The sequence below is a fragment of the Oryx dammah genome, unplaced genomic scaffold (assembly GCF_014754425.2).
Source record: "Oryx dammah isolate SB20612 unplaced genomic scaffold, SCBI_Odam_1.1 HiC_scaffold_24, whole genome shotgun sequence".
Lineage (NCBI taxonomy): Eukaryota > Metazoa > Chordata > Mammalia > Artiodactyla > Bovidae > Oryx > Oryx dammah.
The window spans coordinates 71,016,090-71,032,556 of NW_024070208.1; the positions used below are offsets into that span (position 1 = coordinate 71,016,090).

The following is a 16,467-nucleotide window of genomic DNA, read 5'->3' on the forward strand; positions in this document are numbered from 1 at the left end:
TTCTTTGTTAAGTAATATCTGTGAAGCACAGTTAAACAGGTGTGCATGTATTTATGTGTGTTCTCACACAGAAATCAACACACATCAGGACACAGGTGAGGACTGATCTGTAAGAATGTGTGTATGTTCCCATGTTATCAGCTCCACTGTAACTGACCCATCTGTGCAAACAGGAATATCTGTAAACTTTAGGCAAATAGACTGAGATATGTTAGGGCACCGAGGACTGCTCATGACCACAGGACTGTGAGTTCCGGTCTCCAGTGAAGAGAACTGAAAAACCAGGGGACTTCCCTGGCATTCATTCCAGTGGTTAACATTCTGTGCTTCCACTGCAGGAGGCATGGATTCGATCCCTGGTCAGGGAAGTAAGATCGCACATGCTGCATGGCCCCAGACTCCCCAAAAAGAAAAAAGCAACTCAAAGAAAACCTGACTCTGATTATTCCAGAGTTCAGTCTTCAAAGCTATAGTCTGAATGTCTTTTCTGAGTAACCAAAGGGTTTTACCAATTGCCCATGGAGAGTGTCACCAGTATCAGTAACCTTATATTCTTCAAGCTAAAGACACTTGGGGGCTTCCCTGGTGGCTCAGTGGTAAAGAAGCTGCCTGCCAATGCAGGAGACATGGGTTCAATCCCTAATCCAGGAGAATCCCACATGCTGTGAAACAACAAAGCCTGTGCGCCACAACTAGTAAGCCTGTGCTCTAGAACCTGGGAACCACAACTGTTGAGCCAACATGCCACAACTATTGAAGACCTTGCATCCTATAGCCCATGCTCTTAACAAGAGAAGACACCACAATGAGAAGCTCACATGTGGCAACTAGAGAAAAGCCCAAGCAGTAACAAAGACCCAGCACAGCCAAAAATAAATAAATAAATAAAATTATAAAGACTCTTGAAGAAAATCTTCTGTTATTGGCTTTGCAATGGCCCCTTTCTGTTTTTCCAACCAGGTTGGTCTCTGATGATGACACAACTTATTAAACACTTGCTTTCAGATCTCCCTTCACACATCAAACTCAACATATTCAACACCCAATGCCCCACACAAAACAACCCCTTCATCCATCTTCCCTACTTTATTCTCATTACTTCTTTCCCAGGATCACAGTGTTTAAAAAACAAACTCCTTAATCATAATCAGTGCAAATGAATTTAAAAAGTAAATAAATGCTAGCAATAGCCCAGGACTCTGAAAAAAAAATCTTAAAATTATATTTTTACTTTCTAGGCTGCTGTATGTGTTCTTTTTGATGTTTCTGTATTTTTTTGTATGTGTTCTTAAAGACACAGTTCACATATTTAAGCAAAATGAGATTAATGTGAACATACTGTTATATGTTTTCATTCAGTATTTCATAAAAATATTTATTTTACTGCTTTCATACTATTATGGTCATGTGATCATTTATTTAACAAATCCTCTACTGCTGGATATTTAGGCAGTGTCAAATAGTTAGCTACTATAAATAACTGTTAAATATCCCTGAAGCTAAATCTTTGCAAACAACCTTAAGCATTTCCTTCACATAAATTCTCAGATTTGGAACTGCTGAGAGTCAAGTATGAACCCCTTGGACAGCAAGTATGAATCCCTTGGATAGCAAGGAGATCAAACAAGTCAACCCCAAAGGAAATCAGTCCTGAATATTCATTGGAAGAACTGATGCTAAAGCTCCAATACTTTGGCTACCTGACACAAAGAACCAACTCATTAGAAAAGACGCTAATGCTGGGAAAGACTGAAGGCAGGAGGAGAAGGTGATGACAGAGGATGAGATGGCTGGATGGCATCACTGATACAATGAGCATGAACTTGGGCAAACTCCAGGAGATGGTGAGAGACAGAGAAGCCTGGTGTGTGTCAGTCCATGGCGTTGTGAAGAGCCAGACACAACTAGGTGACTGAACAACAACAACAAAGTGTGAACATTTTCAGAGGAAGCTGTTAAGCTGCTAACCCACCCTCCAGAAGTATGATACCATTTCTTACTCCCAACCAGTTCCCTGCACATTCACAAATCCAGGTGTTATAGCTTTGTTTTAATCTACATCAATTTGATTCCAAAAAGTGGCATCATTTTCCCACGATGTTTTACTGGAGGCAAAACAGCTCCTGACTCCCTGCCTCCTGCACCTGCCCACTCTAGTCCAAGTACTCTCAACTTCTCAGATTAAACTCCTGAATGCCAGCTCAGCATCCAACACTACACCCCAGGATGTCTCTTCTACAAAACTGTCTTCTCATACCTCATGTACGTGAGTCAGCTTCCTTGGCATCACTTGTTAATTGTGAGGGTTAAATGTAAAAATGTGTGTTACACCCTTGGTAGTTCATTTTCCTGAGTGCTTTGCCGGTGTCTAGGTCTTCATTCACTGGATTGGGGCATCATGCTTTTGCTTATGCTGGTCTCACCTCCTGGAATGCCTTTCACGTGCATTTCCACCTGCTGAAACCCTAACCACACACCACTAAGTCTGTCTCATATGTCTAATTCCTTGAAAATGCTCTCCCTGTCCCCTCATGTGGGCTTATTCCAACTCTAGCTGATGTTATGTCATTTTATATAAACATCTATAAAAATCATGACCTCCTTCTAGCTTACAAAGTTAATATAGCTATTTTCTTGTTTCTTCAACTAGACTGTATATGTTGACATCAGGATCTGTATTGGATGTAACTTTTTCTTATTTGTATTACTTGTGGTGTCCTGAGACAAAGAAACTTCCAGTGGGAGATGAGATTTTTAACTCAGGCCAGAGAAATTTATGGAAAATCTATTGCCATATTATTTAGGTATAAGATAAATCATACAGAGACAGACACAGCAGATGGATTCTATACCCATAAATACAATTTCAAATGGCCAATAGCTCGTTTTCATGGGACAGACAACACTTTCTGCAATGCAAGTGGTTATGGTCATTTTACACCCTATGAAAATGGTGCCATTTTGTCCAAGCATTTACTCTGGGTGCTTTACATGTCTTATGTTGTTTAAGTTGTACATCAACCCTACAGTTTACATCATATCACTTCCATTTTGCACAAGAAAAGATTGAGGCTTAGATGACTTAGTCTGCCTGAAATATCAGAGCCCATAATTAGCAGGGTGGGACCCAAATCCATGTCTTTTGGCCTCTTTTCCATCTGCTGATGGGACTCTTTATCACCTGAATGGCCTGACAGCTTATCATGTCCCTCTGTGTAGCTAGAACACAGAGTGGGGAGAGGTGTAGTTGCAGTTAAAGAAACAGGCCTACCATAGAGAACTTGCAGTCAGAGAGTTAAAGCATGGCATGGACACAAGTGTATATGTGGTGAACAGGAGCAAAGAGGGTACCTGAGGTCAGGTGGACCCACTGTCAGCAGAAAGAATCAGTACCCACAGCCAGATTGAGAGAGAAACCTGCAGCTAAGTGGGACACATGATGCCTGGGGAACAGGCCAAACAGACCTCATGCCATGCTTGGGGCAGAAAGACTTATTTTTTATCCTATCAGGTGGTGAAACAGCCACACATACACTGCTGCACTAGGCTGTCTCTGACTCCAGGTCCACACGGGGATGAGCCTGTGGGAAATCCCTCCAGTCCCTGCAGGAGGCTGGTGTGGGAAAGGCGGGACAGCAGAATGAAAAATGCCTGTGATGGAAGACAGACTCCACTGAAAAGACACAAATAATGCAACGGAATCACACAGTATAGATTACAATGTAAAAGTGCAATTTATAGAGCATAAAGGTAAGGAAATCTAGTGGCACAGAATATTCTAGAGCCTCCTGCTCAGTCACAACAGAGATTTGGGAATTCTTGAGTTCAATTTCAAACTGTCAAAGCACATTTCTTGGGAATCACAGGTTATCACTCATCAAAAACTGCCCATGGGAGGGAAAGGAGGAGGTTATGTTCAGATGCAATGCTGAGACAAGAGGTCTGGGTGAGCCTGAGACTCTGTGTTTCTAAGAAGCTCCAGGAGATGCAGGTGCTGCTGGCTCTGGCACCACAGTTTGAATCACAAGGAATTAGGAAGCCAACAGGGGAAGGGGGACAATCTGAGAGTAAGGAGAGTGGTCTTTAAGAAAATACTATGTAAAAAAGGAGAAAATGTAAGAAACAAATACATTTGCACATTATAGCATGGTCTACTAAGCATCTGTAAAAATGTATCATCCAAATAATAGCTGTGAGCAAAAACAAAGCAAAATCAATTTACCTCGAGAGCTGGAAAATACTTTATTGCCAAGGATACTCTAAAATGATCAAATCAACCACAAAATCATCTAAATGAAAAATGTAGCCTGTTTTCAGATTCTAACCAGGAAGTCTAGGGTCTTATTCACCTCATGTTGGCTTTTGTGTTTGGCTATTCTGGGTCCTGATTGCCTGGGAAGAGCTGTCTCTAGTTGTGATGAGTAGGGGCTACTCCCTGTTGCACTGCACAGGATTCTTACTAAGGGGGCTTCTATTGATGCTGAGCAAAGACTTCAGTAGTTGTGGCACATGGGCTCAGTAGTTGTGGTACAGGGCTTAGTTGCTTTGCAGCGTGTGGAACCTTCTCAGACCACGGATTGAACCAGTGTCCCCTGCATTGGCAGGCAAATTCTTATCCACTGCACCACCAGGGGAGTCCTCAGTTCAGTTCAGTTCAGTCACTCAGTCCTAGTTCCTTATTTTTACTTGCCTTTTCTTCTGTGAATTAAAATCCTGCATCAGTTCAGTTCAGTCATTCAGTCATGTTGGACTCTTTGTGACCCCATGAATCACAGAACTCCAGGCCTCCCTTTCGATCAACATCTCCCAGAGTTCACTCAAACTCATGTCCATCGAGTCGGTGATGCCATCCAGCCATCTCATCCTCTGTCGTCCCCTTCTCCTCTTGGCCCCAATCCCTCCCAGCATCAGAGTCTTTTCCAATGAGTCAACTCTTCGCATGAGGTAGCCAAAGTACTGGAGTTTCAGCTTTAGCATCAGTCCTTCCAATGAACACCCAGGACTGATCTCCTTCAGAATGGACTGGTTGGATCTCCTTGCAGTCCAAGGGACTCTCAAGAGTCTTCTCCAATACCACAGTTCAAAAGCATCAATTCTTCGGCACTCAGCTTTCTTCACAGTCCAACTCTCACATCCATACATGACCACAGGAAAAACCATAGCCTTGACTAGATGGACCTTTGTTGGCAAAGTAATATCTCTGCTTTTGAATATGCTATCTAGGTTGGTGATAACTTTTCTTCCAAGGAGTAAGTGTCTTTTAATTTCATGGCTGAAATCACCATCTGCAGTGATTTTGGAGCCCCCCAAAATGAAGTCTGACACTCTTTCCACTGTTTCCCCATCTATTTCCCATGAAGTGATGGGGCTGGATGCCATGATCTTAGTTTTCTGAATGCTGAGCTTTAAGCCAACTTTTTCACTCTCCTCTTTCACATTCATCAAGAGGCTTTTTAGGTCCTCTTCACTTTCTGCCATAAGGGTGGTGTCATCTGCATATCTGAGGTTATTGATATTTCTCCCGGCAATCTTGAATAGTACCTACTATACTTTCCTATTGACTCTAACTTCCAGGAATCAGGACAGAAGAGGAAATAAGGGAAAGAGAAAAAGCCCCACTTCTGCTAGGCTGGCTCATTCCCATGTCCCCTGCCCACCACACCCCTCTCCCCACCTCCACAACATTCTCTCTCAATCAAATCCAACACCAAAGGGGTGTCCTGGAGTGACAAGGGCTGGGACAGGTGAGGAGGAGAGGGAACCTGGGAGGTAGACAGGTAGAGTGAAATCATTCATGAACACACTGCCTGGGTATCAGGAATGAAACTAACAGTGATACTGAGTGGACCAAGGCACAGATCAAAAATCAAGTTACTGAAGTTATAATTCAGTCTCCAAATTCAATTTTCCCTCAAACATTTCAGAATCTCAGTCCCATGATTTTCAGGTTTTAGAAGGAAGAATAAGAATCTGTTATATTCCTAAGTTGTACTACAGAGTATTTTAGATAAGTCATATTTTATGGCTTTGGGGGAAATTTAAGACAAGTGCAAGTTAACAGAACTACATTTACAACAGAAAATCTAACAGACAAATTGTCTGAGAATAAGTAAACATCACCTACAATGCTCTCAGGGATAAGATTAGTTAATGTTTTCCTGACACAGCAGTTCACATTTTTCCTGACCTACACTGAAACTGGAAATAATTAGGAGAGAGTTTTTGCCCTGTGACTAACTGAAGCTGCTCCCTGGGTAGCATTCAGGCATTATGTTGAATATTCTTTCATGTTACAAGGGTTTCATTCATTAAATTACAGCTACAGCCATTAGATGGGTCTGGGATGGTAAGACTTTTTTAATATAAATTTATTTATTTTAATTGGAGGTTAATTACTTTACAATATTGTATTGGTTTTGCCATACATCAACATGAATCCGCCACAGGTATACATGTGTTTCCCATCTTGAACCCCCCTCCCTCCTCCCTCCCCGTACCATCCCTCTGGGTTGTCTCAGTGCACCAGCCCCAAGCATTCAGTATCATGCATTGAGCCTGGACTGGCGACTCATTTCATATATGATATTACACGTTTCAATGCCATTCTCCCAAATCATCCCACCCTCGCCCTCTCCCACAGAGTCCAAAAGACTGTTCTATACATCTGTGTCTCTTTTGCTGTCTCACATATAGGGTTATCAGAGTTTTAAAGAGCAGTTCTTTCAGTTATTTATGGAGTTGTCGTGTGTGTGTGCTGGTTCCTGCTTGCTCACACCTGTGTAACTCACTCACCCTTTCAGCTAGCAGTCCCTCGGCACCCTCTCTGTGCCCTGCAGAATGCTTTCTGGGAACAAAAATGAAAACAAGATGCTCCCTGATTATAAAAAAGCCTCAAAGTACTATGAGATACAGATCCCAAATTACAAAGCATGCCACAGGTGCTATCTTTTAATTATGATGAAATTCACATAACATAAAATTTAACCATTTAACCATTTTTAAGTGGATAGTTTGGTATTCAGTACATTCACACTGCTGTGCAACCAAGCTTGAGGTTTTTTTTTTTTTTTCCTGCCTCATAAAACTGAAATTCTTATCCATTAAAAGCAACACCCCGTTTCCTCTGCCCCAGTCCCTGGAAACCACCATCCTACTTACTGTCTTCTTGGATTTGACTACTCTAGGACTCTCACATAAATGGAATCAGAATGTTCATTCCTTTTGTGTCTGGCTTATTTAATTTAGCAAAATGTCATCAAGGTCTATCCACAGGTCAGAATTTTCTTCCTTGTTAAGGGTGAATAATAGTTCATTGTAAGGATTTAGTTCCTTCTAACTTTTGGCTGTCATGAACATAGATGTACCATAAATGCTATCTTAAAAGAATATATAAGGCACTAAGGGAATATTAGTGTATGTCTGTATATATATATATTAGTATATTAAGTATATGTTAGTACATTAAGTATATGGTATATTAAGTATGTATATTAAATATATATTAGTGTATATAAGGGTATATTAAACTGAGGGTCTCGAAGATGCACTTAGACTTGACTCAGAAAATGAGGAGATTTTCACCATCCAGATGGCAGAGGGCCTGGGTCTCTGAGGTAGAAGGCAGCATGTGCACACTGGGAACAGGGAGGACGTGGTACTTTGGGAGAAACTACACACAATCCGAGTGCAGGGAGTGTGTATGTCAGAGACATACTGACTGCAGAGGGAGGTGGGGAAGAGCTCCTAACGCCTTGTCTGTTCTGGTTTAGTCTCTTCTTCAAGACTCTGTCCTGGTCCCAGCTGAGGGCCCCAAGCTGAGTGTGGAAGGAACGTCACCAGCAGACGTGGACACCAGCAGGTCCAGGTCACAAGCCTCTCTGCTGTCTCTTAAATGGATCTTCTCTGCTCCCTGCTATTTGCTTTTGACTCTGAGCCAGTCTCTAGTCCCTGCCTCCATCTGAGGCCCTGGTTCCTCACTCCTGACTGGGTCATTATTGAGGCTCTTCTCTGGTGGACACAAGGTCACCCCATAGCCCCTGCTTGGGTGGACTTGAGGCTATGCTATGGTTCCAGCAGCAGCTCACCCAGGCCAATAAGGATCAGATCTGGGCTAAGAAAGAAGCAGTCTGTGTGGGGAGGGAAGGAGGATGGCAGCTCAGTGTGGGTGAGTGGAGGACAAGGCTACAGGAAGGGCTAAGGGACAGGAAAGGAGGCTGCAACCAGAGGGAGGAAGAGAAGAGAAGATTTCAGAAACAGAAACAAGAAAAGATGGAAAGGAATGAGATATTGGAGAGTTAGGGCCAGGAAGACAAGGCTAACATCCCAGACTTTGCATGAATAATCAGGTGTCACATACAGTGTCCTGAGTCAGGTTAAGATGGAGCCCCAGACCCCAGGACCCATCAACCATCATGAGGGAGCTCACAACACAGGGGGAAAATTGCTGGTATCTTCATCCCATGGTTAGTTTCCAAGAAAGATTCACGTACAATGTCACTGATCTAATCTGCATCCATTAGGAGCAAACAGTCCCCCTGATATAATGATAAGGAAGCCAAGCACCAAGATGTGGTGCTAAATCTTTAGCTGGATTTAAAGAGGCAAATGACTTAAACTAACCTTTTCTCTTGAGTAAATAGATGCTTCCAGTTTCCTCAGTACCAGAGGACTGTCCGAGTTATACCTGAAGTTCACACTGGAAAAGAAAATCCCTCCATCTGGGGGCCAGAGTGGTGGTGGACAATACTCAAGTTCCCAAGGTGCTTCTTTCTCAAGGTCTGTATATTCAATCACCCTTTCTACTGAAATCATCTGAAAGACATATGACATCACATGAGTTAGTATCAGAGGATCTAGTTTATGGGTGTTCAGACATTGTAAATGAAACCTCCTGCTTTTCTATGGTTCAGAGTATCTCAGGTCTCAACATCCACCAAGGACAGATGTAGGAGTCTGATGAGGCCTTAGATGATTTGCAGACTTGTTGATCATCTTCAACATTTTTACACATGACTATTTCCTTCCATTTTATATTAAAGCTAAAAAAATTAGAGAAATAAATGGTAAGTTTTTTTTATTCAACTTTCACATCTGAATAAAAAAAACACAAGAATTTTTTTAAAGAAAAGAAGAACACTTATGGACATCAATCAGTATATGTGGCTACAGAAGGGCCATGTGTTACAGATGCGTAGATGAGCAGAGCAGATGAGCAGATGAGCAGAACTGGACAGTCATCAAACATCATTTTAATAATTAGTCACTTTCTACTCTGTTAGAAGAAATAAATGGAAAAACTTCATTTTTATTGTTTTTCTCCCTTTAGGAGAAGGTACAAATATTCAAAAGTGTATAATTTTCTTATTGACTAAGGCCTCTTAAACAACCATAACTAGCCTATCCTACCAGAGAGAATTGCTGCCAGCAAATTCAGGTGTTCAATACACACAAGAATAAGTCATAAAATGGGGGGGGGGAAGGAACATATTAATTAAATAAACCTTAAAATACTAGATTCTTTTCTTTTACCAGAAATAAGGAATTACCCATTAAGATGCAAACATAAACAAGCTGCTAAGAAATTAGCTTATATTGTCTCCAGAATATCAGAACCTCTCTCCTACAGAGACATTTATTGGATTTGAAGACAGTTTGTGATGAATATAAAACCTTCTGATGTGGCATACATATGTGGGGAAATACATATATATTTTTATTAACTTTAAGCAGATGGAACATGATAGTGAAAGTCGGTCAATGGTGTTCAGCTCTTTGCAATGCCATGGATGCCTGTCAGGCTTCTCTGTCCATGAGGATTCTCCAGGCAAGAATACTGGAGTGAGTAGCCATTCCCTTCTCCAGGGGATTTTTCCAACCCAGGGATAGAACCTTTGTCTTTTGTGGCTCCTGCATTGCAGGGGGATTTTTTACCATCTGAGCCACCAGGGAAGCCCTTAAGCAAATGTAGGAGAACATAAAAAAAACTTTGTAAGATAATGTAAACAAACAAAAAAGGTTTTATTATTTTACATAAGAATTGCTTTTATGCCATATAACAGCAAGGAGACCTGGAAAGGCTAAGAAGAGAAAGATAAACATCACCATGTTCCCAACTTCGGCACTTTGCCTGACGCACCACTGGAACATCCCCGTGAGTGTGAGCGTGAGAGATAGGACCAGGCCAACCTGCCCAGGCGTCAAAGCTAAATGAGGAAGAAGAGGAATAAGGTCAGTCTACTTCTCAACCCTTTACACAGCTCCTTCTGTCACTTTACAAAGAAGACTCCTTTATGATTTTTATTGGAGTATAGTTCATTTACAAAGTTGTGTTAGTTTCAGGTGTACAGTAAAGTGAATTAACCAGATATATATATATAATCTGCTCTTTTAAAATTATTTTCTCATATATGTCATTACAGAGTATTAAATAGAATCCCCTGTGCTATACAGTAGGTGCTTTTTAGTTATCTATTTTATTATATAGTAGTGAGAAGACTCCTTTATAATATTTAAATCATTTGCATGTAATGATAGTATCACTCATAATATTACTTCTGTTGTATGAGACAATAATACAGTAAAAAAAAAAAAACAAAACCCACTATGAGGGATTTCCCTAGTGATCCAATAGCTAAGACTCCAAACTCCCAATGCAGGGGGCTCAGGTTCGATCCCTGGTCAGGCAACTAGACTCCACATGCCACAAATAAGAGTTCACATGCTGCAACTAAAGTCCTGCCTGTTATAAATAAGACTGAAGATCCCACATGCCCCAGCTAAGACCCAGCACAGCCAAAGAAATAAGTAAATTTTAAAAAAAAAATATGAATTTAGAAAGAACTAACAAAGTTGTTGTTGTTAAGTCACTAAGTCCTGTCTGACTCTGTGACACCATGGACTGTAGCACTACAGGCTTCCCTGTCCTTTGTTATCTCGCAGAGGTTGCTCAAATTCATGTCCATTGAGTTCATGATGCTATCTAACCATCTCCTCCTCTGCCACCTCCTTCTCCTCCTGCCTTCAACCTTTCCCATATCAAGGTCTTTTCTAATGAGTCAGCTCTTCACATCAGGTGGCAAAAGTATTGGAGCTTCAGCGTCATCAGTCCTTCCAGTGAATATTCAGGGTTGATTTCTTTAGGATTTAATGATGTGATCTCCTTGCTGTCCAAGGGACTCTCAAGAGTCTTCTCCAACACTACAACTTGAAAGCATTAATTTCTTGGCCCTCAGCCTTCTTAATGGACCGATTTTACATCCATTGACAACTTTTACGTGACTACTGGAAAAAAAATAGCTTTCACTATATGGAACTTTGTTGGCAAAGTGATGTCTCTGCTTTTTAATATTCTGAATAGATTTGTCATAGCTTTCCTTCCAAGAAGCAAACGTCTTTTCATTCATGGTTGCAGTCACGGTTTGCAGTCATTTTTGGAACCCAAGAATATTAAATCTGTCACTGCTTTCAATCTTTTCCCATGAAGTGATGGGACTGGATGCCATGATCTTAGATCACTGAATGCTGAGATTTAAGCCAGCTTTTTCACTTGCTCTTTCACTTTCATTAAGAGGCTCTTAACTTTCTGTTCATTTTCTGCCATTAGAATGATATCATCTGCATATCTGAGTTCAGTTCAGTTCAGTTCAGTCGCTCAGTTGTGTCCGACTCTTTGCGACCCCATGAATCACAGCATGCCAGGCCTCTCTGTCCATCACCATCTCCCGGAGTTCACTCAGATTCACATCCATCGAGTCCGTGATGCCATCCAGCCATCTCATTCTCTGTCATCCCCTTCTTCTCCTGCCCCTAATCCCTCCCAGCATCAGAGTCTTTTCCAATGAGTCAACTCTTCATATGACATGGACAAAGTACTGGAGTTTCAGCTTTAGCATCATTCCTTCCAAAGAAATCCCAGGGTTGATCACCTTCAGAATGGATTTGTTGGATCTCCTTGCAGTCCAAGGGACTCTCCAGAGTCTTCTCCAACACCACAGTTCAAAAGCATCAATTCTTCAGCACTCAGCCTTCTTCACAGTCCAACTCTCACATCCATACATGACCACAGGAAAAACCATAGCCTTGACTAGACGGACCTTAGTTGGCAAAGTAATGTCTCTGCTTTTGAATATGCTATCTAGGTTGGTCATAACTTTTCTTCCAAGGAGTAAGCGTCTTTTAATTTCATGGCTACAATCACCATCTGCAGTGATTTGGGAGCCGCAAAAAATAAAGTCTGAAACTGTTTCCACTGTTTCCCCTTCTATTTCCCATGAAGTGATGGGACCAGATGCCATGATCTTCGTTTTCTGAATGTAGAGCTTTAAGCCAACTTTTTCACTCTTCTCTTTCACTTTCATCAAGAGGCTTTTTAGCTCCTCTTCACTTTCTGCCATAAGGGTGGTGTCATATGCATATCTGAGGTTATTAATATTTCTCCCGGCAATCTTGATTCCAGCTTGTGTTTCTTCCAGTCCAGCGTTTCTCATGATGTACTCTGCATAGAAGTTAAATAAGCAGGGTGATAATATACAGCCTTGACGCACTCCTTTCCCTATTTGGAACCAGTCTGTTGTTCCATGTCCAGTTCTAACTGTTGCTTCCTGACCTGCATACAGATTTCTCAAGAGGCAGGTTAGGTGGTCTGGTATTCCCATCTCTTTCAGAATTTTCCACAGTTTATTGTGATCCACACAGTCAAAGGCTTTGGCATAGTCAGTAAAGCAGAAATAGATGTTTTTCTGGAACTCTCTTGCTTTTTCCATGATCCAGCGGATGTAAGTAATTTGACCTCTGGTTCCTCTGCCTTTTCTAAAACCAGCTTGAACATCAGGGAGTTCACGCTTCACGTATTGCTGAAGCCTGGCTTGGAGAATTTTGAGCATTACTTTACTAGCATGTGAGATGAGCGCAATTGTATGGTAGTTTGAGCATTCTTTTGCATTGCCTTTCTTTGGAATTGGAATGAAAACTGACCTTTTCAGTCCTGTGGCCACTGCTGAGTTCTCCAAATTTGCTGGCATATTGAGTGCAGCACTTTCACAGCATCATCTTTCAGGATTTGAAACAGCTCAACTGGAATTCCATCACCTCCACTAGCTTTGTTCATAGTGATGCTTTCCAAGACCCACTTGACTTCACATTCCAGGATGTCTGGCTCTAGATTAGTGATCACATCTCATGATCATCTCGGTCATGAAGGTCTTTTTTGTACACTTCTTCTGTGTATTCTTGCCACCTCTTCTTAATATCTTCTGCTTCTGTTAGGTCCATACATTTCTGTCCCTTATCGAGCCCATCTTTGCTTGAAATGTTCCCTTGGTATCTCTAATAATCTTGAAGAGATCTCTAGTTTTTCCCATTCTGTTCTTTTCCTCTATTTCTTTGCATTGATCACTAAATAAGGCTTTCTTATCTCTCCTTGCTAGTCTTTGGAACTCTGCATTCAGATGCTTATCTCTTTCCTTTTCTCCTTTGCTTTTTGCCTCTCTTCTTTTCACAGCTATTTGTAAGGCCTCCCCAGACAGCCATTTTCCTTTTTTGCATTTCTTTTCCATGGGGATGGTCTTGATCCCTGTCTCCTGTACAATGCCACGAACCTCATTCCATAGTTCATCAGGCACTCTATCTATCAGATCTAGGCCCTTAAATCTATTTCTCACTTCCACTGTATAATCATAAGGGATTTGATTTAGGTCATACCTGAATGGTCTAGCGGTTTTCCCTACTTTCTTCAATTTAAGTCTGAATTTGGTAATAAGGAGTTCATGTTTTGAGCCACAGTCAGCTCCTGGTCTTGTTTTTGTTGACTGTATAAGGCTTCTCCATCTTTGGCTGCATAGGTTATTGATATTTCTCCTGGCAATCTTAATTCCAGCTTGTGCTTCATCCAGCCCAGCATTGCTCATGATGTACTCTGCATATAAAAATAAGCAGGGTGACAATATACAGCCTTGATGTACTCCTTTTCCTATTTGGAACCAGTCTGTTGTTCCATATCCAGTTCTAACTGTTGCTTCCTGACCTTCATACAGATTTCTCAAGAGGCAGGTCAGGTGGCCTGGTGTTCCTGTCTCTCAGAATTTTCCACAGTTTATTGTGATCCACACAGTCAAAGGCTTTCACATAGTCAAAAAAAGCAAAAATAGATGTTTTTCTGGAACTCTCTTGCTTCTTCAATGATCCAGTGGATGTTGGCAACTTGATCTCTGATGCCTTTTCTAAAAGCAGCTTGAACACTTGGAGGTTCACAGTTCACGTATTGCTTAAGCCTGGCTTGGAGAATTTTGAGGATTACTTTACTAGCATGTGAGATGACTGCAATTGTGCAGTAGCTTGAGCATTCTTTGGGATTGCCTTTCTTTGGGATTGGAATCAAAACTGACCTTTCCCAGTCCTGTGGCCACTGCTGAGTTTTCCAAATTTGCTGGCATATTGAGGGTAGCACTTTCACAGCATCATCTTTCAGGATTTGAAATAGCTGTACTGGAATTCCATCACCTACACTAGCTTTGTTCATAGTGATGCTTCCTGAGGCCCACTTGACTTCACATTCCAGGATGTCTGGCTCTAGGTGAGTGATCACACCATCGTGATTATCTTGATCATGAAGATCTTTTTTGTACGGTTCTTCTGTGTATTCTTGCCACCTCTTATTAATATCTTCTGCTTCTGTTAGGTCCATACCATTTCTGTCCCTTATCGAGCCCATCTTTGCATGAAATGTTCCCTTGGTATCTCTAATTTTCTTGAACAGATCTCTAGTCTTTCCCATTCTGTTCTTTTCCTCTATTTCTTTGCACTGATCACTGAGGAAGGCTTTCTTATCTCTCCTTGCTATTCTTTGGAACTCTGCATTCAGATGCTTATATCTTTCTTTTTCTCCTTTGCTTTTCACTTCTCTTCTTTTCACAGCTATTTGTAAGGCCTGCTCAGACAGCAATTTTGCTTTTTTGCATTTATTTTTCTTGGGGATGGTCTTGGTCCCTGTTCCTGTACAATGTCATGAACCTCCGTTCATCAGGCACTCTGTCTATCAGATCTAGTCCCTTAAATCTATTTCTCACTTCCACTGTATAATCAAAAGGGATTTGATTTAGGTCATACCTGACTGGTCTAGTGGTTTTCACCACTTTCTTCAATTTCAGTCTGAATTTGGTAATAAGGAATTCATGATCAGAGCCACACTCAGCTCCCAGTCTTGTTTTTGCTGACTGTATAGAGCTTCTCCAACTTTGTCTGCAAACAATATAATCAATCTGATTTTGGTGTTGACCATCTGGTGATGTCCATGTGTAGAGTCATCTCTTATCTTGTTGGAATAGGGTGTTTGCTATGACCAGTGCATTCTCTTGGCAGAAGTCTATTAGCCTTTGCCCTGCTTCATTCTGTACTCTAAAGCCAAATTTGCCTGTTACTCCACGTGTTTCTTGATTTCTACTTGCACATTCCAGTCCCCTATAATGAAAAGGACATCTTTTTTGGGTGTTAGTTCTAAAAGGTCTTGTAGGTCTTCATAGAACCATTGAACTTCAGCTTTTTCAGCATTACTGGTTTGGCATAGGTTCAGATTACCGTGATATTAAATAAAAATAGTGACAACATATAGCTTTGTCATACTCTTTTCCAAGTTTTAAACCAGTCCATTGTTCCATGCTTATTTAAGTTATATGCAGAGTACAATGTGAGAAATGCTGGGCTGGAGGAAGCACAAGCTGGTTCAACATTGCCAGGAGAAATATCAACAACCTCCGATATGCAGATGACACCACCCTTATGGCAAAAAGTGAAGAACTAAAGAGCCTCTTGATGAAAGTGAAAGAGGAGAGTGAAAAAATTGGCTTAAAATTCAGCATTCAGAAAACTAAGATCATGTCATCTGGTCCCATCACTTCATGGCAAATAGATGGGAAAACAGTGGAAATAGTGTCAGACTTTATTTTGGGGGGCTCTAAATCACTGCAGATGGTGATTGCAGCCATGAAATTAAAAGACGCTTACTTCTTAGAAAGAAAGTTATTACCAACCTAGACAGCATATTAAAAAGCAGAGACATTACTTTGCCAACAAAGGTCTGTCTAGTCAAGGCTATGGTTTTTCCAGTGGTCATGTATGGATGTGAGAGTTGGACTATAAAGAAAGCTGAGCACAGAAGAATTGATGCTTTTGAACTATGGTGTTGGAGAAGACTCTTGAGAGTCCCTTGGACTGCAAGGAGATCCAACCAGTCCATCCTAAACGAGATCAGTTCTGGGTGTTCATTGGAAGGACTGATGCTAAAGGTGAAACTCCAATACTTTGCCCTGCTGCTGTGAAAAGCTGACTCATTTGAAAAGACTCTGATACTGGGAAAGATTGAGGGCAGGAGAAGGGGATGACAGAGGATGAGATGGTTGGATGGCATCACCAACACAATGGACTCGGGCTTGGGTGGACTCTGGGAGTTGGTGATGGACAGGGAGGCTTGGCATG

General features: G+C 41.4%; 1 protein-coding gene across 1 annotated transcript in view; it reads right to left on the minus strand.

The window, feature by feature from the left end:
- LOC120883243 (multidrug resistance-associated protein 4-like) overlaps positions 1 to 16,467 on the minus strand; it is a 199,662-nt gene that overhangs the window by 36,209 nt on the left and 146,986 nt on the right. Inside the window, 2 exon segments of the mRNA XM_040267272.1 lie at positions 8,620 to 8,811; positions 10,102 to 10,202. Of these exon segments, the coding sequence (XP_040123206.1) occupies positions 8,620 to 8,811; positions 10,102 to 10,202 (293 nt within the window).